Here is a 24959-nt window from a genome sequence, read left to right as displayed (position 1 = left end):
CTCATGGAATTTTTGAAGGAAGGTTTGAAGACAAAAGAAAATTTATACTCAAAAGAAGGTTCTTTTTCAGCCAAAAACAAAATACAAGACGGACGTTCAGATCACAAATGAACCAAATAAGGAGGCTGGTGCTATTTCAGGAAGAAGGAGTTGCCAGAATTCATTCAGCCTCTTAGAGACTAGCCCATTAGGGCGAGGTCTGAGGTACTATAAGTACACACAGGAAGCATACTTTCCCTTTTGCTTGGTTGGTGGTCAGAGTTTGGTTCACAGCTCCCAATGCCCACAGAGTAGAGAGGTTTTCTTATCTGTGCTAAAACCCATAAAAGCTCTCCAGGTACATGTCTGGGAATCAATGCATGAATGACAGAAATGTGTGTTGTGATGGAGATGGGTTGAGAGCTACTCATTGTACAACCCTGTCAAGAAGGAATTGTGTCAGAAAGATAACTTCACAGCTACTCAACCAGCTTTCATTCAGCTTCTGGCTGTCTTTTGTTTGCCTGATTTCTAAGAGATAATTAAGGCATCTTTTGACACACTAAAATGACATTATGCAATTAGGTCCACATGCATGCAAACTTAGGCTCATATCCATAGATTATAATTCTTTCATAAGTTTCACAGAGTGGGTATTCCTTAGAAGCTGAAATTTAACCTGTTGAGGCTGACGGATTATTAATCTTACCATCTAAGAGAACTTTTCAAATGCAATGGTCATAATGATTTTCTTAGCACATTTGTTTGTCAGTAAGAGCATCTGCATGAGAGAGCTGCAACTAAAAAGCACATGCATTTGCTTTAGTTCCACCGGCTCAGAATATCAGCAGGTTTCAGTGAATTCATTGATGCCAAAAAAGAAAACAATAGTTCCAAATTTACGTGCCAAAGAAAAATAACTTTCTACTCTAGTAAACATTTCAAAAATAAAATAAGATTTGTCTATTTTTGTTGTTATTAGACTTACTATAAAATAAAAACTATATCAGAGATAGCCAATATATTATCATTTGAAGGAAATAAAAACAGAGATTACACTTGATGATCTGTATTATACAGGCTTTGCCATGGTTAGCTGGTTTCATGCACCATCACAGTTATGTCGGAATACAGTAAATATTTCTTTAATTCTGCTTTTGGCAAATAAAACTAATATTTATTTTTACCTATATTTACTAGGAAAAAAGTACACATGACACATACACTACTATAGTGCAGGAAAGAATGAATTCCAACTTCACAAACGTAGCAAGCAAAAAGTTCCTTCTAGAGAGAGAGAGAGAGAAGTACTATACGAATATAAACGACAACAGCAGCTCTGATCTGAGCATATTTTAGGGTTACTGAAGTATGACTTTAAATGTCCATTTTGAAATAGCATGAAGGACAGAAATATTGCAGTCAGAATGTTGGCTTTGTATACATTAGGCACTTCCAGTCTTTCTATTATACCTAAAAATCAAAATTCACACATTATCAATAAAACATAACTTGGAGAGTATTTGAAGTATCAGAGGCTTGAATGTTGTTAATTTACATGTTAGGCACTATTCTAAGAGCTTTGCAAATATCTGTTTTCTTAATCCTTTTAACAGCTCTGTGAAGTACATAGTTTAAAACAGAAAATTAAAGTCAGTCATTCACTAGACAAATGAGGTTATTTTTGAGTTAATTTCCTCTAAATGTACCTTAAGTTTATGGGCATACACATAGAAGATTATTATTACTGTAGGTTAAGGAAAGACTACTTAAAAATTCTGTAAACTTAGTTTAAAACAGCCACACTGTTGTTTAAAACAACAGCAAAACTACCCTACAAATGGCAGTGCAGAGGTTTGAAAGGTATGGGTGTTTCCAGATGAATGTGCATGAGTAGATGAATTCTAATTCCCATTAAATATCAGTGTAGGTGAACATTATGAAATCCTTGTGTGTCTTGTGTTACCCCACAGAACATAACTCAAGATACAGCAGTCACTTTGAAGTAGTTCAAACTAGTCTGATTCCTTAAGGAAGTAAAATAGTATATGCCTTCCTATACATGTCATTCATTTGTTTAGCAAACTGTTTACATACAGAGTACAAAGCAAAACTATTTAAACACTTGTGAACAAATGATAAATGGGTAAAATTCAAATTAGACAGATTTTGTGAGCTAAAAGTATTTTGGGATTTTGTGCATGTGTGGGACCACTTACACTTGCCTATAAGTGGAGGGCAGAGGTCATCCTTGGGTGTTGTTCCTCAGTTCATGAGGTAGAGCCTCCCACTGACTCCCATTGGCTAGACTGAACTGCCAAGGAACTCTGGTGATCCACCTATCTCTACCCCTCTACATTAGAGTTACATGCACATGAGACTATGCTCAGATTTTTCCCAGAGGCACTGGGGAACTGAATTTGGGTCCTCATGAGTCTGCCTGACAGGTAGTTATAAACTAAGCTCTCTCCAACCCTACAAATAGCTTTTTCATGTGGGTTCTGTGAATAAAATGCAGAAACTAGTGCCTGCATGGAAATCAGTCTATTACTGAACTATCTTCCCAGACAAGAACATGTTTTTACTCTATTCATCATTACCAGACTAGTGTGAACCTTTTGCCTATTTGTGGTAAGGGAGATGGTTTTAAAAAATAAAGATGACTAGTGTGAACCTTTTGCCTATTTGTGGTAAGGGAGATGGTTTTAAAAAATAAAGATGGGCCAAATTTTACATCAACTATCTCAGTCTCAAGCCAGGTTTCATTTATCTATCTAGTAAAAAAAAATGAAAATAGTTTCTGTAGTACAGTGCTTATTGTTTGTATAATTTCCAAATCAATTAAAATATTTCATTTACTATGTCCGTACTATATATACATTGTGTAACAGTTTCCTCAGAGATGAAAAGATTCCATTAGAAGCAGATGTTTCTTAAGTAGGTAAACAATTCAAAATAGCTTCAGGAAGTCCCTGAAATGGACAAGACTTACTAGATCCCTCTCTGCTAGAGTAAACAAAAGCTGAGATGTCCAGGCAGTCAGATGTCTCAGTCATTTCTAGAATTTTTGGAAGACGTTTGAAATGTACATTTTTGTTTACTTAAATAATATTATATCTTTCTGGGGTCCTTGATGGAGTTGAAGGCTAGATAATTGTAGTTGCAGTTTTCCTTAGTTATGACAGAGGGAAAATTAGGTATAAAACTTTAGATTCAATAAGATAGGATAGATTATGGAGTATTTTCTTTGAATTTGCCAGACACTGATGTAATTCAGTACATTGTGTATGTAATCTTTACTTGATAATTGTTCTTACTGTATACAGTCTTAAAACTTTTCAGTTTTGTTTAGAAAGGAAAAATGGGAAAATGTTGGGTAATATTTTAAGGTGTGTTTTGTTTATACTGTGGAACATTTGTTTATTGATGCAATGATTTGTTGCTATTGTTTATGCTGCATTTGTTTAGCTCTGTGAAGCTGTGATTCGTTTCCCATCTAAAACATCAAGAGCTGAATGGCCAATAGCTATAAGTAAGGATAGGAGGAGCTGGCAGGCAGAGTATAAATAGGAGGAGAAAAGAGGAAGGAGGACCCGGGAGCCAGCCACTCATCTACACAGCAAGACATGGAGAAAGAAGTAAAGAAAGGTATATAGTAATAGAGAAAGACAAAAGCCCAGATGCAAAAGATAGATGGGATAAGTTAAGTTAGAAAAGCTGGCTAGAAACAAGCCTAGTTAAGGACAGGCATTCATAAGTAAGAGTAAAACAACCACAACAGAGAGACTCGCTCTCAGATTAGTCAAGCTACAAAGAAGACTCTCAAATGAAAAATATCTACAAAGACAACTCTGAGACCAAAACAACTGCCTAGAATAAATCAGAAACCAGCTGAGACGCCTAGGAGAGGTTTATGCTAGAGTAATTAAGAATGCACTCTCTTTAACCTGTTGAGCTGCTTGCAGGCTGTGCAGTGTGCTCTAAGTTCTCAGCTTTTATGAGCTGTCACACATGCTGGGGTTTACCTTTGTGATGCAGCTGTTTTAAAGTCATTTCTGCTCCTATAACCCCACATTCATACTCCTATAAGTGACCTCAATAAAACTCATTGGTTCACTAAACTGGACTTAGGTGGTGGTGTCTGTACTTTGGTTTACTGTGGGATCCCAATCTAGGGTGAGGAAACATGTGTGCTGTTTCCCTCAGGAAAAATTTTGTCTAACAAGAGTATCAAACAAAGTTCTAACTATGTAATGACATAGGAGCAAAATTTAAAAATTTAATAACAATAAAAACTATAGGGCATAAATTTGTGATAGGAAGTAAAGAGAGACAAAGATGACTGAGTTTTATATAGTAAGCAAAGCTACCTACCAACAGATACAAATTTCTGGGTTAATTAAATTATTGAACTCTAATTCTAGATCCAGGTTATATAACCTGAAAAAAGCATACAATATACAAATTAATTGTTCAGTAGTCATCAAAACATTCGGTTTAAGTACCAAGACTATAAAGTCATACAACTTTAGTATAATAAGATTCTCCATCATTTTAGATAATAGAGAATATATGTTCTCTTATGTCGTTATATTTGAGTTTTAAAGTATCTAAGGGTGGGTCTGAGGAGACAGTCCAATCATGTCTGGCTAAGAATCATGTCTAAGAATGAACTGGCTGCCTGCCCTTCAAAAGGACTAGAGTTCAATTCCCAGTATTCACATGACAGGTCACAACTGTCTGTAACTCCAGTTTTAGCAGATTCAATGCCCTCTCCAATGGACTCCATGGGCAACAGGCAAACACATAGTGCAGACATACATGCAGGTAAACAACCATATACATTTTTATTTGCCTATAATGTTGTAAAAATATCCAAGAGTTGGAGATAAGATAACATTATTACATTTTCCATAATATAAGTAGGACAACTAAGGTATTGGGAATTTAAAAGAAACATTCAGCAATAACTAATTACAAATAACATGAAAAAGAGAGAACTCAATTTGGAGGATGCCTTTGTTTTGGCTTCTTGTATTACTTGTATTTTGTTTCATTCAGAATAGCATCATTAAATTTATATTAAAATAATCATACTTTATGTATTATTTCTATCACCTTAGGAAGATAAAGTTATTCCAAAGGGATGGTCAAAGTTGGCTTTGAATATTTCTTTAAAAATTTCCACATTAATACATTACAGTCTACTTAAATAACACTATAATTTCAGGCTCGAACACCAACTTTCTTTAAAGTATCAGCCTTATCTAATAAGGACCCAGTCATATTTCATCCGAATACACATTACTGAAAGTGCTTTAAGATCTGTAAAATATGTATGTAACATAAGAAGAAAATGGTCTTAGGCAAGTTTTCATACCTACCTATTAGGATATCCTGTTACCTGAATGAGAACTGAAGTGGGCTATTTCTAAAAGTTGAAGCTCAAACTGTGTTACTTATTTAGTCAATAAAGTTCTAATAAACTCTAAAGAGGTACAATGAATCCTCCACACTATACACTTAAATATTAGCAAGAGGTTATTCGCATTAATTCTTTCCCTGTCAAAACCTGAGGAGTAATGTAGGCAAGAATACAAAGCATTCTATTGCTTTATTAACGACAATGCTCACTGATCTGTGAATAACCTGGAAAAAGAATGAAGATTATTGAGTTACTTTACCAATCTATCCATCCATCACTACAGAACAGGTTTCAAAATGATGGATTACCTCACCACCCTGCTGTTTATCCCACACAACATTCTCTCCTCAAGGGAGAAACACACAAACAATTATACAAACATGACCATGCTTATCCTACACAACTTCTTTGAAAATACAAACTAACAACTAGAAAGAAAACTCCTTTAAATAATACAGAACTGATTCTGAAAATATCGCAGTGTTTATTTTATATACCAGAATTCTAGAGTCTACAATAATTCTTGAAATACAGCTTCTCAACTTTCCAGACAGTTTTTATTTATCTATTCAACATCAATCTTGTAATTTAATGAGAACAATGCTCAACCAAGTGTATCTCAGCAGTGTATATCATTGGCACGTGGTGCAGACTGGCTATCATAGAGACTTTTCAGGTCTTGGAGAATCTGTTAACTTCTTTTGGGGAACAAATGTAGTTACATACATTATTTGAATAAAAATAGGCATGCAATTCCAAAGTATCCCAAATTTCTGAAATCTAAGTGAATGATGAAAGACTGGGTTTTAAGTCATTGTTCAGGAATTTGGCAAATCCCTCTTCTATCCATGTTTTCACTATTTTTATTTTAAACTGAGACTTGCTTTTTAAATGATAGATTTAAGTATGTAGTATAACTGTAAGTCAAATACAAAAGAGGAATAGAATTACAATCATATACATATTTTTAGATTTATAGACTGAACAGATACAGGAGAAAATACATCAAAATGTTCAAAGTGATATTGATGATGGGTTACAAAATCTAGGCATTATAGTGCATGATTACGATCCCAGCCCTTGACAGACTCCAGTAGAAGAAGCACTAAGAGTCTGAGGTCAGCTTTGGCTACATAGTGAGTTCAAGTTAAGTCTGAGCTACATAGCAAAAACTCATGTCATAAAAACCAAAAACGTAATGGATTTGATTCTTTTCTTTCTTGCTTTTTTTTTCTTTTAGTACTGGTAATAGAACCCCAAATCATGTATAAGAACTACCATGTAGCTACAACCAGAGCCTTCAAATTCTTATAATAATGTTTTTGCTCTTGTTTTCTAAAGGTTTTACAAATGAAATTATGTCTCTTACATAAATGTTTAGTACCAACATAGGGAGAAGATTAAACTATGGTATGTACATCCATAAACTAGGTTATTTTGTTATTTAGAAATTTAAAGTATATATGTATAAAAGAATATTTATGTGTGTGCACCCATTTTACATGGTTGTCTATAAAAGCATAGACTGGGTGAGAAAACATTCATTCAACTTAATAGTTTACAATATAAGTGGAATTCAAGGACAGAGAATGGAGTTGTATTTCTTTATGAAATATGGGTGTGTGTTACTTTGGACCTCCAGAATGTCCCCCTAAATATGAAGATCTGGTATCACTGAATAATTCATGGTTTAATAGGTATTTAGAATCTCCTACATGTCAAAAATAACACTTTCAAATATCCTACTTGAATTGTTCTATTGATTGAAATGCTAAGGTGAGATTGTTCTATTCCTGAAAGAAACTTTACATTGCTACAGATTATAAAATCAAGACAGTACAAAAAGATTTTAAGAATGGATAGAAAGTTTTAGTCTCACTTTCAATGTGTGACTAGTGTAGCGTTTGTTAAGCAGAGTGCTCACTTTTACTATTGTGCAACTCATAAAATCTAATGCACCCTAAACTGGATGGACTTGCTGAAGTGCAACATCCAACAATGTCAAGAGTTTATTAATGGATTTTGTCTGCTACAAGTTAGTGGGGAAACATAGTGGTATTCCATGGGTAGAGCTCAAGGATTCTGTTAAATCCTCTGCAATACAAAGGGCAGCCCTTCTCCAAACAGAAAAGATCATTCTGGCATCAATGTCTTTAACTGTGGAACTGAAAAACTGTTCTATAAGACACATTAAAACTATGGATATGACTTAAATGCACGTTGCAAGCAGGTTCAGACCAAAGAGAGGTCTCAGAGCACTGTAGTATTTTGGTATTTTTTCTTAAAAACGGATAATGAACAACAGTCTGAACGCTTATAACTTCATCAAGGTGCAGCTAATCTACATTAAGTGTATGCCAGATCTTAAGTTTCTCCAAACCACTGCCTAGTACCGATGACTTTCACATCTATACTGAACATTTTAGAACCTGAGTAAGTGTACTTAATCTCTAATTGGCTCATGGGTATGTTTATTCAACTAAATCATATACTTCTTGTATTGATATAAAGGTCTATGCTACATAATTTTTAACTACATATAAAATGCTCTAAAATCAATTATTGAACTAAATAGATATGAAGCCAAATGTTTCTTCATTTTATGCTCATTTTTATTTACCATAATCTAATAATTTTTGTTCATTATAATCAATAACTATATAATTATAATCAGAAAGCAATTCCACTGATGGCAGTGTTTCCTGGGTCAGCAAGAACAGTAACACGTGGGAATTGGATAGAAATGGAAATTGTCATGATCAACACCAGTTCTACAAATCTGAAACTCTGGAGATGAGGCCAGTAATTTGTATGTTAATTTCTGAATACTTGAGGAACACTACCATAATATTTCATTTGCATACAGTTTCCAAGGTTATATATAAAAATCAGCCTAGCTTCCACTTGTTCATATTTAGTGAATGGTTGATAAATACTAGGCATAATCTGGATTGAGAGGCATGCCTGTACCACTTTCTAGTACAGTTTTTGAAGGAGAGCATACAGCCTACAAAACCCAAACTACTTACTAATATTTAACCTTTGGTGAAAAAAATCTTTACTACTAATTTCAATAGCTAAATCTGACTTCCTAACTCTGCCTCATATTCACTGTGGCATTCTATAAATACAGCGACAGTGACCATTAATAATCACAATAACAACAAAAGTAAGAGCAGCTAATATTTCTATGAGTATACAGTACTGTAAGAACTTTCTAGAAATTAACCACTGTAATACAAGCTGTAAAACAGATGCCATTATTATTCTCACAAAGAAGAGAAACAGCAAGATACTAGGTACTTGCTCAAATAAACAGACCAAGAAAATAGCAGGACCATCTGTTGATCTCATGAGTCTCTGTCAACCTTGTTCCCTATACTTACTTCTTGCTTGCATGACTAGGGCATAAGCAGCCACCTGTATCCAACTGGAAGAAGTACATTAGTGTCCTGACACACAGCATATATCTTATAGATCCCTGAACCACCCTTACAATTCACTCCTTGGGACTCCTTGCTTTCATGATCTCTTAACAAATATTAAATAATGAAAATTCATAGCAATGGCTAAATTCCTTTAAATCTTAGCTGCCTGTGAAAATCTGAAGAAACTATGGCTCTGTTATATAAAAAACCACAATACAATATTTCATATGTACAAATTCCATTGATTAATATACTGTATATTAAGAAGCTTTTTTCAGGAAAAGTTATTTGTCCTATTGCATACTTCAAGAGCCACAAAAAAATGAATATTAGGAAATCTGTATTCTAGCCTCAGTATCCTTTTATTTTGATTATCCTCATTTGTAATATCAGACAGCCAGTCAAAACAACTTCTATGAACATTCCCTAAGGTCAGTTTTCCCAGAATTATAGTCTGGTCTTTGTATGAAAAGAGATTAAGGGGATTTCTGATAAAGGGTGAAAATATAAAGCTTACTTATCACTGGCAATAACAGTGAGGCAAACATAAAAAACCCATATTTCATTCTTTCTGACTTCTTATGCAAATTATATGCATATGTGTATATATGTGTATGTGTTTCAAAAAAGTTTAATATCTGGTCATTTAAGACTCCCCCCCCCCATTTTCAGATATATTTATCCAAATTAACAAATGCCTCTTACGATTCTAAAAATTCCCCTGAAGGAAAAAATGTCCTGATTATTAAAGAATGAAATAAGTGGATTTCTTTAGCCTGAAAAGAATTTTCTACTATGATATGTCCAAAAGGAACCCACAAAACATGAAAGAAAACATATTCATCTCTTGATCGCCTAATGCTAAATTTTCAACTAAAGGCTTTCAAAACCAAACGGCACAGCAATACCAAATATTTCAGTCTATATTAAAAATCTAAACCAATGGTTACCATCAAATCAAAGCAGTATCTGCATGCTCCATTTGGGATAGAATTCTGAAATCACTAATTGAATGCATCCAATGGAGGATATTTCCTTTCCTTTCCATCCCGGTTGCTCCAATGATCTTGAATAAATGTTGTTAAAAATGCATACATGCATTCACATATTTTGTACATTTGGGTCTCGCTCATGCTCTGTTTTAAAATTAAGAGATAAGCTTGAGATCTACAATTTCCTGCAGTAATAGAGGTCTTTCCTTACATATTATATTGCAATTATTTGATTTTTTCACAAATAACATGTAGGGAGACATTGAGTCTGAATACTCAATTTAAAAAGTTCGATGGTGATTATTTGAGTGTTCATGATTATAAAAACACATACACACATATGTGTTTATACACGTATGCTAGAACTGAAACAGTCCCATTGTTGATTTTAAATAGTTTTCCTCATTAGAAGGATAAAATGAGATCAAAGACAGGCCACTAAATCACAAAAGACTTAATTACTGAGCAAAGTGTGAAATAATCTCTTATTTCCATTTTTCCCTTACACAAAACTCTCTGGGCAGTCCCTTTCTACTTATAAAATATGCAAAATCTGTTTGCTCATTCTTGTAAGAGGGCTCAACAGGTAAAGTCACCTGCTGCTAAGAATAATGCACATGAATTTGATTGAACCCCAGAACTGAACAATGGAAGGAAAGACACAATACTTGCAAATTGGTCTTTACCATCTTGCACGGTGTGCACATGCTTGAGAGCACATACACACACATGCACACAGTGAATGAATAAAAAAATGAAATTTGGTTTGCTCCCACTGTGCTGCTTCATTTCTCAGATTATAAAAACATGCCACTATATAAAATCAATTCTGAACTAGAAAGAAGTTATAAAATTTATTTTGTCATCAACTACACAAATAGCAGCAATAAACTAAAGTAAGGGGCATAAAAGAACTTGTTTGAAAAATAAACTGTTTTAAAAAAAATCTATATACTGGACACACAGTATGTCCATGTCCCAGAAAAAATATACTAACCAACAGAAATATAGTAAAGAAAATTGTAAGACTTGCTAGACTAGAAAATACATAGGTTTCAATGACTTTCCTTCCAATATGGTCCCAATTATATGCCCTGACATATTAATGTCTACTAGGTAGCAAAATAAATAAGCTTCATTTTCTTTGCTAAAAAAATCTACCTATTTAAAATGATAAAGCCTCAAAAGGCATTATTCATGGAAGTTACCTCTAGTAGTTAAAATGTTATACTGCTTACACAGAATTCATTTAGGATGCAAGGATATGACTTACAAATGTCTTTGAATCCTTCACATAAATATGCATGCACACCATTTATAACAGTAGCCTTGATGAGAACACGCTGTAACTGGCTGTGAGAAATGCTTAAAAGGCTTTTATTAAAACAGAATACAGAATGGTGGTTAGAAATCACAGAACAGGTGACACCTTAGTCTGATAACCTGGTGATAAAAAGTGTAGGCTATGATGTATAGACAGTGGTAGTGTTAGTAGTTTAGGATATAAACAGATCAATATTTACATGAAATTACAGTGAATTATGCAGTAAATTCATTAAAAACTTAAAAAATTGTACCCTAAGCAAAGTAAAGCATTTTTACTGTAATTCAGTACCACATATATAAAATACACCAAGAACTCAGAGTAGTGTTAATTACTAAAGAAAGTTAAAAGTGTAATATAATATTTCAAGTATTACAGGGAAAGATTTGTTTGTTGTTTTTAGAATACATACAGTCATTGTACCATTCCTTGAAAATATTTGAAGTTTAAGATGAAGTACAATTTTTGTAACATCAAATTTGAACCACAGGCACACTACTGATGCAAGCTCAGTAAAAGAATAAAAAGGAAATTTGATAGTAGTTTAGCCTTAAAATGTCAATGAAATGATTTCTAACAAAAATCATAGATCTGTGCCTGGCCCAACAGTCATCAGAGAGGCCTCCTTCCAGCAGCTGATTGGATCAGATGCAGACACCCACAGCCAAACATTAAATGGAGTTTGGAAAACTTCAGTAAATATTGTAGGAGGCTGAGGATCAAGGACAACAGGAAAACACAGCCCACAGAATCAACTAAGCAGGGCTCCCAGGGGCTCAAATAGACTGAAGCAGCAATCAGGGAGCCTGCATGGGTCTGTGCTAGTTTCTCTGCATATATGCTATGGTTGTTTAACTCAGGTATTTGTGGGCCACTAACAGTGGGAGTGGGATTGTCTCTGACTCTTTGGTCTGCACTTGAGACCCTTTTCTTCCTCCTGGGTTCCTTCATCCAGCTTTACCATGAGGAGATGTGCCTAGTATCTTGGTATGCCATATTTGGTTGATATAACTGGGAAGCTTGCTCTTTACTGAAGGCAAACAGAGGAGGAGTGGATCTGGAGAAGAGGGGAGGGGGAGCGGGACTGGGAGGAGTTGAGTGGAGGAAGAGGATGCTGCAGTTACGATGTACTGTATGAGAGAAGAATGAATAAAAAGAAAAAAAAACAAGGAACAACAAACAAATAAATAGTGATTTGTCTAAGAAATAATACACAAAATTCTCATTCTGAAATATTTTCATATTTTGGAATATTTTAATATACAAAAGGAGACAAGGTATCATAGTGATGGGACCCAAACTCAAATAGTAATAATTTGTATTTAATATATACCTAATAAACAAAACATGAAGGTAAGTTAATACAGTATGTTTGATGCATGGGTGTTTAGGCTATGAAGTATCAGGTAACATGTGGTCTTCTCCACTTGTGGCATCATGTCTGCACTCAGAAATTTCAGACTTAGGTATATCAAGAATTTCAATTCTTTTAGAGAAAGACTACTATGTTTTAGTTTTAGATAAGGCCTCACTGTATAGCACATGTTGGCCTTAAAATCATGGTGACAGGATTGCAATTGTGCAAAATGATGCTTGGTTGCTGTATTCCGTCTGTATAAAGTATTAATAAATGTCAGTGTGTGGCAGATTGCTTCACAAGGAATTTTTTATTCTTTCCCTGTTCTTTACCTAGTTTGGTACGTATGAATGTGGCAATAGAAAAAAAAATACAACATAGTTTCTAAAAAAAAAATAAAACCCCACAAGAAACAGCAATTATACATGAAGGAGTAACCAAGAAAAATAAGATAAAGCACCCTACTTAAGTTCTTTTAAACAATTTTTGTTTGTTTTTGAGATTACAGTTTAATTATATTTCTCCCTTCCCTTTCCTCCCTCCAAACCCTTCTATACACCCCTCCCCGATCTCCACCAAATTCATGGCCTCAGTTTTTACTAACTATTATTGCATGCATAGATGTACATGACTATGTGTGTATGCATATATATATGCATTATTTATAGATTATATTTATACTTAGTTACACATACACATGTATACCTAAATATAATCTGGGTGGTACACACCAGTAGGATACGATGCAGAGGCAGATGCAGGAGGATCAGAAGTCCCTACTTAATTTCAATTAATAGGATGAGCTATGATTCTCAGGATCCAAAAGTTCTCCATTATTTTTACTTTGTTTCCTATTTAGGAGGAAGAAAGTGATCTATAATATTCAGAAATTGGTCACTTACATTCTTATAATAAAATATTTAGGAAATAAAAATGTGATATACATGTTTCCACTGATACTTTGTAACGTATACTATAATAATAGAACAATCAGTTCACACTGAAAAAAATCTAATTTTACACAAAACAATTGTTACTGCACTCCTAAGACTGAAGGAAAGCAAGTACCCATGATAAATACCTCATTCCCTGAAACCCCCACATGAACACAATAAAAAAAAAAAACTAGGGCTGAAATTACAGCTTTGGGCAATAAACACTTCAAACAATCATGTGTTCAAATGCTTTGTGCCAGTGTAACTACAGTGGAGCTGTATACTAGGTTCCATAACTAAGTGAAGGTCCTGGAAAGTAACTATAAGACCTCAAGTTTGTAGTGACATGTTGATAAAAGCAAATAACTCCAGAAATATAAACTACCTAGAATTCTGAGTGACCAGATCCAAGGAAAGCAATGCAAGAGAAAATAAGACACTGATGTGAATCAGCAGAATTAACACATGGCATTAATAGACCGTATGGAAGTATATATTAAACAGAACGAGAATGTAAAACTCTAACCTCTGAGAGTTTGCACATAATTGGAGGATATACCTATACTAAAGCATACACAGACACTCATAACATGAAAAAACCCAACAAATATTTTATAAGAAGAGAGCGTAGTAAAAATGTAGGATATTGAAAACACTCTTAAAAGAAACTTCAAAGAAAAGAGATGCAACTCACAAAGAAACCACAAATTAGACTGACTTCAAACTTTTCAAGAGCAAAAAATGAGATATAAATAACAGAATAAACATTAAAAATAGTGAAAGGAACTGTCAACCTAGATTCATTTGTGAGTTCTATTAAATCAAAATGTTAAAGCAAGCCAACAGCTATAGTTATTTTCTGATACAAAAATTCTAGGAGGAAAGGTTGCAAAGGAGAGGAAAGAAGCATACTGCAGCTAGTAGGACTCAGCTGAGCTCAGCAAAAGTACTAAACACAAGCACGACTATGCTACTAGAGGCCAATCACAGACTCCGAAACACTGAAAAGGAAGGATAACAAAAATCAGCAGATAATTAAAACATTAAAGTTATTAGGAAATGTTGACAAATTTCTATGATTTTAATAAATGACACAACAAATACAAAGTAAGCTTTGATGAAATTATAGGGAAAAATTGACAAATCCAGTATCAAAATGGCGATTTAAAAAAAAAAATCTTGAATATTGGTAAACCAACAGGAATAAAATTCAATAAAAGAAAATTTTATTTGAAAATTAAATTACAATTAATTTGAAAATTACAATTTAAGTTTGATTTACTGAACTCTGAAAACAATTCTCAGATAATTATGTACCTTTTAATTGTATAAATGTTTTTGAGAAAATAGAGAGAAATTATAAAATCTGATGATTATACTAAGTAAGAAAGCTTAAAGCATCAATATTCTCAAATATTTCTGTCTTCATAATACAATTAAATTTAATACTGAGAGCAAAAACGTCTAAATTAGTTATTCTTAAATAACTTAATAACTGTAAATTCAATGAAGAAACCTTAATAGAAATGAAAAATTAGAATTGATAACAAAATATATAAAAACTAGTAAGATATAAAATAACTCCTGCATATGTTCATCATTTAAAAGTTTTTACTAGATAAAAAGATAAGCTGAGTGTGGTGGGACATGCTTATGTAATCTGAGTGCGTCAGAAGTTAAAGCAGGAGAATGGTGAGTTTGAGGCTAGCCCGAGCTACATATTTTCACACACACAAACAAGGAAACTAATATAGCTGACTTTTCAAAAACATAAAACACATAAATAATATTATATTTTATCATTTACCATGATAAAATAATAGATGTACATTGTGGAGCTTTAAAAACTACAGTATCATGAAAAGTTAATATTAATCAAAGTTTTATACACTCAGACACAGAAACTATATATGGTACCATTCACAGTGGAGAGAAAAGCAAACAACACAAAAAGAAATGTGGTCCATACTATCTTACTGCAATCATTTCATTGCTATTGCATTTTATAGTCAGCAAACTTAGGTGTTACACATGTCCACTTAAAATTCTGATAGTATAAAACATCACAAAAGCAGTTTGTCTCTCCAAGAAATTGTGTGTTGCAGTAATGTTACAAGAACTATCCATAAAATATGTGTTAATCAATAATGGTATTGGTATGGTTTCATATCAACCACACACACACAGGTTACCAAGATTTAAACTTTGGGGGTTAGAGATCTGATTTCAAGGAGAGATCAGTTCCACTAACTATTACATCAAACAAGTTTCAAGTTTCAGCCTAATAACTGGGAAATGAAAGGAAGAATACAAAAGAACTAAATTAAGTCGCCTACAAGCAAAACCACAGAGACAGTAAAGAACAAAAATTAATAAACAAAGATTTAGCTGAGACAACTCAAACAGCAAACTTAATTTGTAGAACTCTAATAGAGCTATAAAACTTCTCCAAGCTTACAATGGCAGTATACAGAGACACCTTGACTTAAACAGAAGCAGTATATCTACAAAGCTCATATTCTTAACTACTATGTTATGTTATGACTGGTAGTTTAACATAGCTTTCTGGATCTAACTATATTATCTTAACAATTTACTTGTGACACACAAACAGAAAAAAAATATATAAAATTTTAGCTATGATCAATAATCAGAATACACTTAAAATCCTATAAATCATGAAGAAAAGGACAGCAACTAATGAAATAATATTATGATAGTAAAATATAAAACACATATGCTATGCCTAAAAAATAACCCATTCGTGGCTGGAGATGACTCATTGGTTAAGAGCACTGGCTACTCTTGCAGAGGACCCATGTTTGATTCTCAGCTACCACATATCAGCACACAAGCATCTGTAACTTTAGTTACCGTGGATCTTACATTCTCTTCTGGCCTCTGTGGACACCAGGCACACATGTGATGCACATATATACTGTAGGAAAAAAAACTCATACATAATAAATTATTAAAAAATTCATTCTTAGGTATGTATCCTAATGGCAGTCCTTATACATGTTTACATGAGTATATGTGTGTGCCTGTGCATGCCTGAGTGTTCTGTTCCTTCACATTTCACCTCATTCCCTTGCAACAGGACAGAGTGGTTTGAATGAGAACATCCCTCAATATCTGCTGGAGTTGTTTGGGGAGGTTTAGCTGGTACAGCCTTGCAGGGGCAGTATAGTACTACAAGTGGGCTTTGAGTGTGTAGTCTCCTCCTCATACATTAAATTCACTTTGCTTTCTGCTTGCAAATGAAGGTGTGAGATGAGCTTCCTGCTCTAGCCAACCACACTTGCTGCTATGGTTCCCCACCATGATGGGACTCCCACCACTCTGAAAATGTAAGCCCAAATAAATGCTTCCTTCCATAAGGCATCTTAGTCGTACTGTTTTAGAAAAATTAAGACAAGTTTTCTCACTAAACTTGAAGCTGGGATTGTGGCAGCAAGCTACAGCGATCCTCTAATCTCAGACTTCCACGGAGCCCTAGAGTTCCAGGCTTTTCATGTGGGTTCTGAGGATGTGACCTCAAATCCTCATGCTCGCATAGCAAGCATTCTTTATCTATAGCTCCATCTTTCTAACTCCTAAAGAAAGTCTTGACCACATAAAAGACTGTGCTGGCTAGTGTTTTGACAATTTGACACACAAACTACAGAGTTTATCTGAAAGGAAGGATCCTCAATTGAGAAAAAGTTTCAATAATATTCAGCTGTAATCTTTTAATTAGTGAGCAATAGGGGAGGGTCCATCACTATGTGGGTGGTGCCATTCCTGGTTGGTGGTCCTGGGTTCTACAGGAAGCAGGCTGAGTAAGCCACTGAGGGCAAGCTTGTAAGCATCACCCCTCCATCAGCTCCTACCTCCAGGTTCCTGCTCTGTTTGAGCTCCTATCCTGACTTCCTTTGATGATGAACAATGATATGGAAGTGTAAGTCAAATATACCCTTTCCCTCCCCAAGTTGTTTTGGTCATAGAGTTTAATCATACCAACACAAACCCTAACGAAGACACATATATAGGATGTTAATAGAAAAACATCAACATGGAAAAAGTAGTTTATGGTACATTCACAATTGACTTATCTAATAATGAAATTATATAAACTATAATAGAATAAATAAATATGAATAAAATATAAATATAAAAATAAAAATGTATATATTGTAATGATTGCTCTGTCTCTTTAAGAGACAAGCCACACCCACTCCCTCCTCCATCCCCTGAGGCAGGCTGATCTTCAGCATCCATTTTGGTCCTCTCTCTTCATGTACCTCTCTCAAACAGGCAGCTTCTGCCTCTATCCCCACATCTCCCCTCTCCTCTTCTCTCTCTCTCTCTCTCTCTCTCTCTCTCTCTCTCTCTCTCTCTCCCTCCCTCCCTCCCTCCCTCCCTCTCTCTCTTCTCCCATCTCCTCCTCTTTTCCCTTGCCCTCCATAACCCACCTAATAAATGTCTAACTTCACTCTGTATGGTGTGCCTATCTGTCTGCCCCTTGCCTGCCTGCAGCTGGCATGGCTATATGCTGGCGACCAGTAATCTTTGGAGACCTGCCCTGTGGTCTCGTGTCCCGACCCTGCCTGGGACTGGCTGCTCTTGGGACGCGCTGCCCCCTGCCTGTCTGCCGGGGATCCTGCAGCAAGCTACTCAGGGATCCTCAGCATGGCTCGCTGGGGACCAGCCAGCTGCCCACATGGCTGGCTGGGGACCAGCCACCTTCATGCCTAGTGGTTGGGTCTGACTGCTTTCGGGACCCCTGCAGCTTTAAGAAAATTCATTTCATATTTACATAGTAATATTGTTGAAACATAATGTTGGATGACAATAGCAATTTATAATATTTTATAAGATTCAAAAACAGGCCAAACTGAATATATCATTTTGATGCAACCAACAAACATGAAACTTCCTATAAAAATAGAATGAATTTATTTTGACATAGGAACTTCTATAACTATGCCTGGCCTCAATGTGCTATGTAGTCAAGAGTGGCCTTAAGCACAGAAAACATATTCAACAAAATCATAGAAGAAAAGTTTTCCAGCCTAAAGAAGGTTATCCCTATCAAGGTATAAGGAGTTTACAGAACACCAAATAGACTGGATCTGCTTGCCATATAATAACCAAAATGCAAAACATACAGAACTAAGAAAAACACTAAGAGCTGCAAAGGAAAAAGATCAAGTAATATATAAAGATAGACCTATTAGAATTACACCCGACTTTTAAATGGAAACCATGAAAGCCAGAAGGTCTTGGACAGATGTGCTGTGAGTACTAAGAGACCACAGATGCAGGTCCAGATTACTATACCCAGCAAAGCTTTCAATCACTATTGATGGAAAAAGCAAGATATTCCATGACCAAACCAGATTTAAATAATACCTATCCATTAATCCAGTCCTACAGAAAGTACTAGAAGGAAAACCCCAACCCAAGGAAGCTAACTGCACCCACAAAAATACAGGTAAAAGATAACCTCACACCAAGAAAACTAAAAGAAGGGAAACACACACAGTATCACCCAACCCCATCCTAAAAAGAACAAGGAATTAACAATAACTGGTCATTAATATCTCTTAATATCAAAGGAATCATTTCACCTATGAAAAGACACAGGCTAAGAGAATCGATACAAAAGCAGGATTCATCTGTCTGCTGTATACACGAAACACACCTCAACCTCAAAGACAGACTATCTCAGAGTAAAGGGTTGGGAAAAAATTTCCAATCAAATGATCTAAGAAACAAGTGGGTGTAGCTCTCCTAATATCTAACAAAATCAACTCCAAACTAAAATCAATCAAAAGATGTGGAGGACACTTTATAATCATAACAGGAACAATCCATAAAGATGAAGTCTCAGTCATGAACATCTATGTGCCAAATAAAAGATCACCCACATATGTAAAAGAAACATTACTAAAGCTTAAATTGCATATGAGACCCCACACACTAATAGTAGGAGACTACAACACCCCACTCTCCACAATGAACAGGTCAACAAGAGAGAAATTTAACAGATAAATAAGAGAACTAACAGATGTCATGGCTCACATTTGGCTTAACAGACATCCACAAAACATTCCACCCAAACACAAAAGAACATACCTTCTTCTCAGCATCTCATGGAACCTTCTCTAAAACTGACCCCATACTCAGTAACAAAGCAAACCTCCACAGACACAAAAAACTGGAATAACCCCCTGTATCTTATTGGATGGTTTAAAATTAGGACTCAACAAAAACACAAATTTCACAAAGCCCACAAACAGGTGGAAATTAAACTGTGCTCTATTGAACCACTCTGGGTCAAAGAAGAAATAACGAAAGAAATTAAAGACATCCTAGAATTCAACAAAAATGGATGCACAACATACCCAAACCTATGGAACACTATGAAAGCAGTGCTAAGAGGAAAGTTCATAGCATTAAGTGCCCACATAAAGAAAATGGAGAAAGCTCACATTAGTGACCTAATAGCATGCCTGAGAGCTCTAGAACAAAAGGAAGCAGATTCACCCAGGAGGAGTAGATGACAGGAAATAATCAAATTGAAGGCTGAAATCGATAAAACAGAAACAAAGAAAACAATACAAGGAATCAACGAGACAAAGAGATGGCTCTTCAGAAAATCAACAAGATAGACAAAGCCTTACCCAAACTAATCAAAAGGCAGAAAGAAAAAAATTAATAAAATCAGAAATCAAAAGGGAGACATAACAACAGACACTGAGGAAATGCAGAGAATCATTAGCTCATACTACAAAAACCTGTACTCCAAAAAATTGGAAAATATAAAAAAATGAACAATTTTCTGGATAGGTACCACATACCAAAATTAAATCAAGACCAGGTGGACAATTTAAACAGATCAATAACCTGCAAGGAAACAGAAGCACTCATCAAAAATCTCTCAAAAAAAAAAGCCCAGGGCCAGATGGTTTCAGCTCAGAATTCTACCAGAACTTCAAAGAAAAGCTAATACCTAAACTCCTCAAAGTGTTTCACATAATAGAAACAGAAGAAACACTGCCAAATTCTTTTCATGAGGCTTCAGTTACCCTGATACTAAAACCACAAAAAGACTCAACCAAGAAAGAGAATTACAGACCAATCTCACTCATGAACACAGATGCAAAAATACTCAATAAAATACTGGCAAACCGAATCCAAGAACACGTCAAAAAAAAAAAAAATCATTCACTAGGATCAAGTGGGCTTCATTCCAGAGATGCAGGGATGGTTCAACATACAAAAATCTATCATATAAATAAACTGAAAGAAAAAAAAACCCATGTAATCATTTCATTAGATGCTGAAAAAGCATTTGACAAAATCCAACACCCCCTTCATGATAAAGGTCTTAGAGAGAACAGGGGTACTAGAAACATATCTAAACATAATAAAAGCAATATACAGCAATACAGCAAGCCGTAAGCCAACATCAAATTAAATGGAAAGAAATTGAAAGCGATCCCACTAAAATCAGGAAGAGGACAAAGCTGTCCACTCTGTCCATGTCTATTCAACACAGCTCTTGAAGTTCTGACTATAAGCAATAAGACAAAAAAAGGAGATAATGGGGATTCAAATTGGAAAGGAATAAGTCAAACTTTCATTATTTGCAGATGATAAGACAATATATATAAGTGATCCCAAAAACTCTACTAGAAAACTACAGCTGAAAAATACCTTCAGTAATATGGCAGGATACAAGATCAACTCAAAAAAAAAAATCAGTAGTTCTCCAATATACAAATGATAAAGAAGTTGAGAAAGATATCAGAGAAACAACACACTTCACAATAGCCACAAATAACAAAATAAATTGGGGTAACACTAAACAAAAAAGTGAAAGTCCTCTTTGACAAGAACATTAAGTCTTTGAAGAAAGAAATTGAAGAAGATACCAGAAAATGGAAAGATCTCCCATGCTCTTAGATAGGTAAGATCAACATAGGAAAAATGGAAACCCTGCCAAAGCAATCGATAGATTCAATGCAAACCCCATCAAAATCCCAACACAATTCTTCACAGACCTTGAAAAGAACAATACTCAACTTCATAGGGAAAAACAAGCAAACAAAAAACTACCATAGCCAAAACAAAACTTCCAGAGGCATCATCATTCCTGCCATCAAGCTGTGTTAAAGAGCTACAGTAATGAAAACAGCTTGGTATTGGCATAAAAACAGAGAGGTTGACCGATGGAATAGAATCAAATACCCAAATATTAATCCACATACCTATGAACACCTGATTTTTGACAAAGAAGCTAAAAATATACAATGTTAAAAAAAAGCATCTTCAACAAATGGTGCTGGTAGAAGAATGAAAATAGATCCATATCTATCCCCATGCATAAAACTCAAGTCCAAATAGATTAAAGATTTCAATATAAATCCAACCACGCCAAACCTGACAGTTGAGAAAATGGGAAGTAGCCTTCAAAGCATGTGCACAGGGGATCACTTTCTAAATATAACACCAGTAGCACAAACACTACTGGGACCTCCCGAAACTGAGAAGCTTCTATAAAGCAAAGGACACAGTCAATAAGACAAAAAAGCAGTCTACTGCAGGAGAAAAGATTTTCACCAACCCCACATCAGACAGAGGTCTGATCTCCAAAATATAAAGAAATCAAGAAATTAGACATCAAAATTCCAAATAAACCCAATTTAAAAATGTGGTACAGAACTAAACAGAGAATTCTCAACAGAAGAATCTCAAATGGCAGAAAGACACTTAAGGAAATGTTCAAAATCCTTAATCATCAGGGAAATGCAAATCAAAATACCTCTGAGATACCATCTTAAACCTGTCAGAATGGCTAAGATCAAAAACACCAATGATAGCTTATGCTGGAGAGGATGTGGAGTAAGGGGACCACTCATCCATTTCTGGTGGGGATGCAAACTTGTACAAGCACTTTGGAAATCAGTATGGCAGTTTCTCAGAAAATTGGGAATCAATCTACCTCAGGACCCAGCAATACCACTCTTGGGCATATACACAAAGATGCTCAATCATACTACAAAGGCATTTGTTCAGCTATGTTCATAGCAACATTATTTGTAATACCCAGGAGCTGGAAACAAAACAGATGGCCCTCAACTGAAGAATAGATAAAGAAAGTGTGGTACAGTTACACATTAGAGTACTAGTCAGCGGTAAAAAACAATGACATCTTGAAATTTGCATGGAAACGGATGCAATTAGAAAAAAACCATCCTGAGTGAGATAACCCAGACCCAAAAAGATGAACATGATGTGTACTCATAAGTGGATACTAGCTGTAAAGCGAAGGATAATGAGCATATAGTTCATGATCATAGAGAAGCTAAGTAAAAGGTGACCCCTAAGAAAAACATGCATAGAAATACCTGGAAGGGGGAAATAGACAAGATCGCATGACAAAATTGGGAACATGGGGGTGGATAGAATAGGGAGGGCAGAAGGGGAAGACTAGAAGAGAAGGGAGGGAGTAGAACTTGAGGTAACGGGATAGTGGAAATGGAGGAAGGACAGAGATGAGAGCAAGGAAGGAGGTATTTTGAATGAGGGAGCCATTATGGGGCTAGCAAGAAAACAGGCACTAGAGGAATTCCAAGGAATTCACAAGGATGACCCCAGCTAAGAACCTAAGCAATAGAGGAGAGGGGGCCCAAACTGGCCTTGCCCTGTTGTCAGACTGATGAATATCTTAAATATCACCACAGAACCTTCATCCAGCAACTGAGCTCCCAAAGTCCAGCTGAAGAGTTGGAGGAGTGAGAATATGAGCAAAGAGGTCAAGACCATGATGGAGACACCCAATGAAACAGTTTACCTGAGCTAATGGGGGCTCACCAACTCCAGCTGGACTGGGAAGGAACAAGCATAGGACCAAACTAGTTGCTTTGAATGTAGTTGACAGTTACATGGCTGGGGCAGACTGAGGGCCACTGGCAGTGGCACCAGGATTTATCCCTACTGCTCGTATTGGCTTTCTGGGATCCTATTCTCTTTGGATGGCTACCTTGCTCAGCCTAGATATAGTAGGGTGGGCCTTGGACCTTCCTCAAAGCAATGTGCCTTACCCGCTCTGAGGAGGGAATAGGGGGTGGAGTGGCGGGGTAGGTAGAAGAGAATGGGAGGAGGGAAGGGAGTGGGAACTGGATTCGTTTGGAAACTGAAAAAAGATAGTTTGTTTTCTTTCTAAAAAATTAAAAATGAGTGGCCTTAAATTCCTAACAGTCCTGCCGTTACACCCCACATGCTAGACATACTGGGATGCACCACCAAGCTAAGCTTTGGCTAATTTTCATGTTATTCATACAATTCTTTTAAAAGACATAAATCTTAACTTACCTGCAAAAGCACTGAGGGAGTTCTCCGTGGCCATATAAAGGAAACAGAAATGGAGTATTGCCGTACCGCCCAAGACAGTGAAGAAAGTTTTTGGTAGCCTTGAGACCATCTACAGTACTGCTTGTTGTCTCTGATGTCATAGCAATTGAATGCAGGACAAAATATTGCAGGTTGGGGGTTAATTTTTGAGTTTTTAAATATTCAGAAAATGTTGTTTTCTCATATGCTATGAAAAGAAAGATGAAATTTTATAAATTAAAACCAAATTTAACTTCTATTTTAAAACATCACACATTAATATAGCCAAATGTGTTAGAGACTTCAAACAGCATACAAGCAGTCATTATCACTACAGTTTGAACTATTGGTCTTAAGAACAAAATATAGAAACAACCTCATTATCCTAAATGATTTGATGGCACAGGTTTTAAAATTTAAATGATAAATCTTTATTTAGTATTTTATTGATATAAAAATCTAGGAAGACATTAAATAACTCAATGAATTATGGTAGATGGCAATATTCTCAATTCATTAGCATTTAAACTATAGAATGATGTCAACACATGTGAAAATATTAAGCAAGATAAAACATAATGAACTAATAAAATGCATTAATAAAAATGTCACTTCTGCTACATTTTGCATTTTACTTTTGTTAAATATATATTTTGCATTCAAACCTAGAATAAAAACTTTTACTAAAAAATAATGAAACTAATTTCTTTCTGGCTCCTGGAACACAAAATGCTGACAATCACACTTCACATAATAAGGAACCCCTATAAACCTAATCTTTTCACTACATAACAGAAAACAAGTAAATGCTTTACTACTAGGAGAAAATAATCATACAACAAAGGACATTACTTTAGAGAAATAATATAAGCCAATAAAATAACAGAAATGAACTGACTGAAAGGCTCTTAGTTTAAGCACTGGAAAGAACTACCTGGTATTTATTGAGACTTTACTACCAAGAATTAGGTCTTCACAATTTTGTCAAAACAAATCAATGATGCAAATCTCAGTGTAATTTTACCAATGAATTATCAATAAAATATTTTACAATTTTCCAGCTCAAATGTACTTGAAAAGCTGCTGACACTAAACCAATGAAATGAATTTTTAACAAACTAAAATAACTGTCCTTA

At 35.1% G+C, this 24959-nt stretch overlaps 1 protein-coding gene across 1 annotated transcript in view; it reads right to left on the bottom strand.

Moving 5' to 3' along the window:
- The window catches only part of Chm (CHM Rab escort protein), a 157992-nt gene that overhangs the window by 56937 nt on the left and 76096 nt on the right, over positions 1-24959 (bottom strand). Inside the window, exon 8 of the mRNA XM_048417802.3 lies at positions 23806-24031. Within this exon, the coding sequence (XP_048273759.2) occupies positions 23806-24031 (226 nt within the window). The remainder of the gene's footprint in view (positions 1-23805; positions 24032-24959) is intronic.

This window comes from Myodes glareolus, chromosome X (genome assembly GCF_982192425.1).
Source record: "Myodes glareolus chromosome X, mMyoGla1.1, whole genome shotgun sequence".
In the NCBI taxonomy this organism is placed as follows: Eukaryota; Metazoa; Chordata; class Mammalia; order Rodentia; family Cricetidae; genus Myodes; species Myodes glareolus.
The sequence above is the reverse complement of the archived record's forward strand: the minus strand, read 5'-3'. Positions and strand labels throughout refer to the sequence as shown.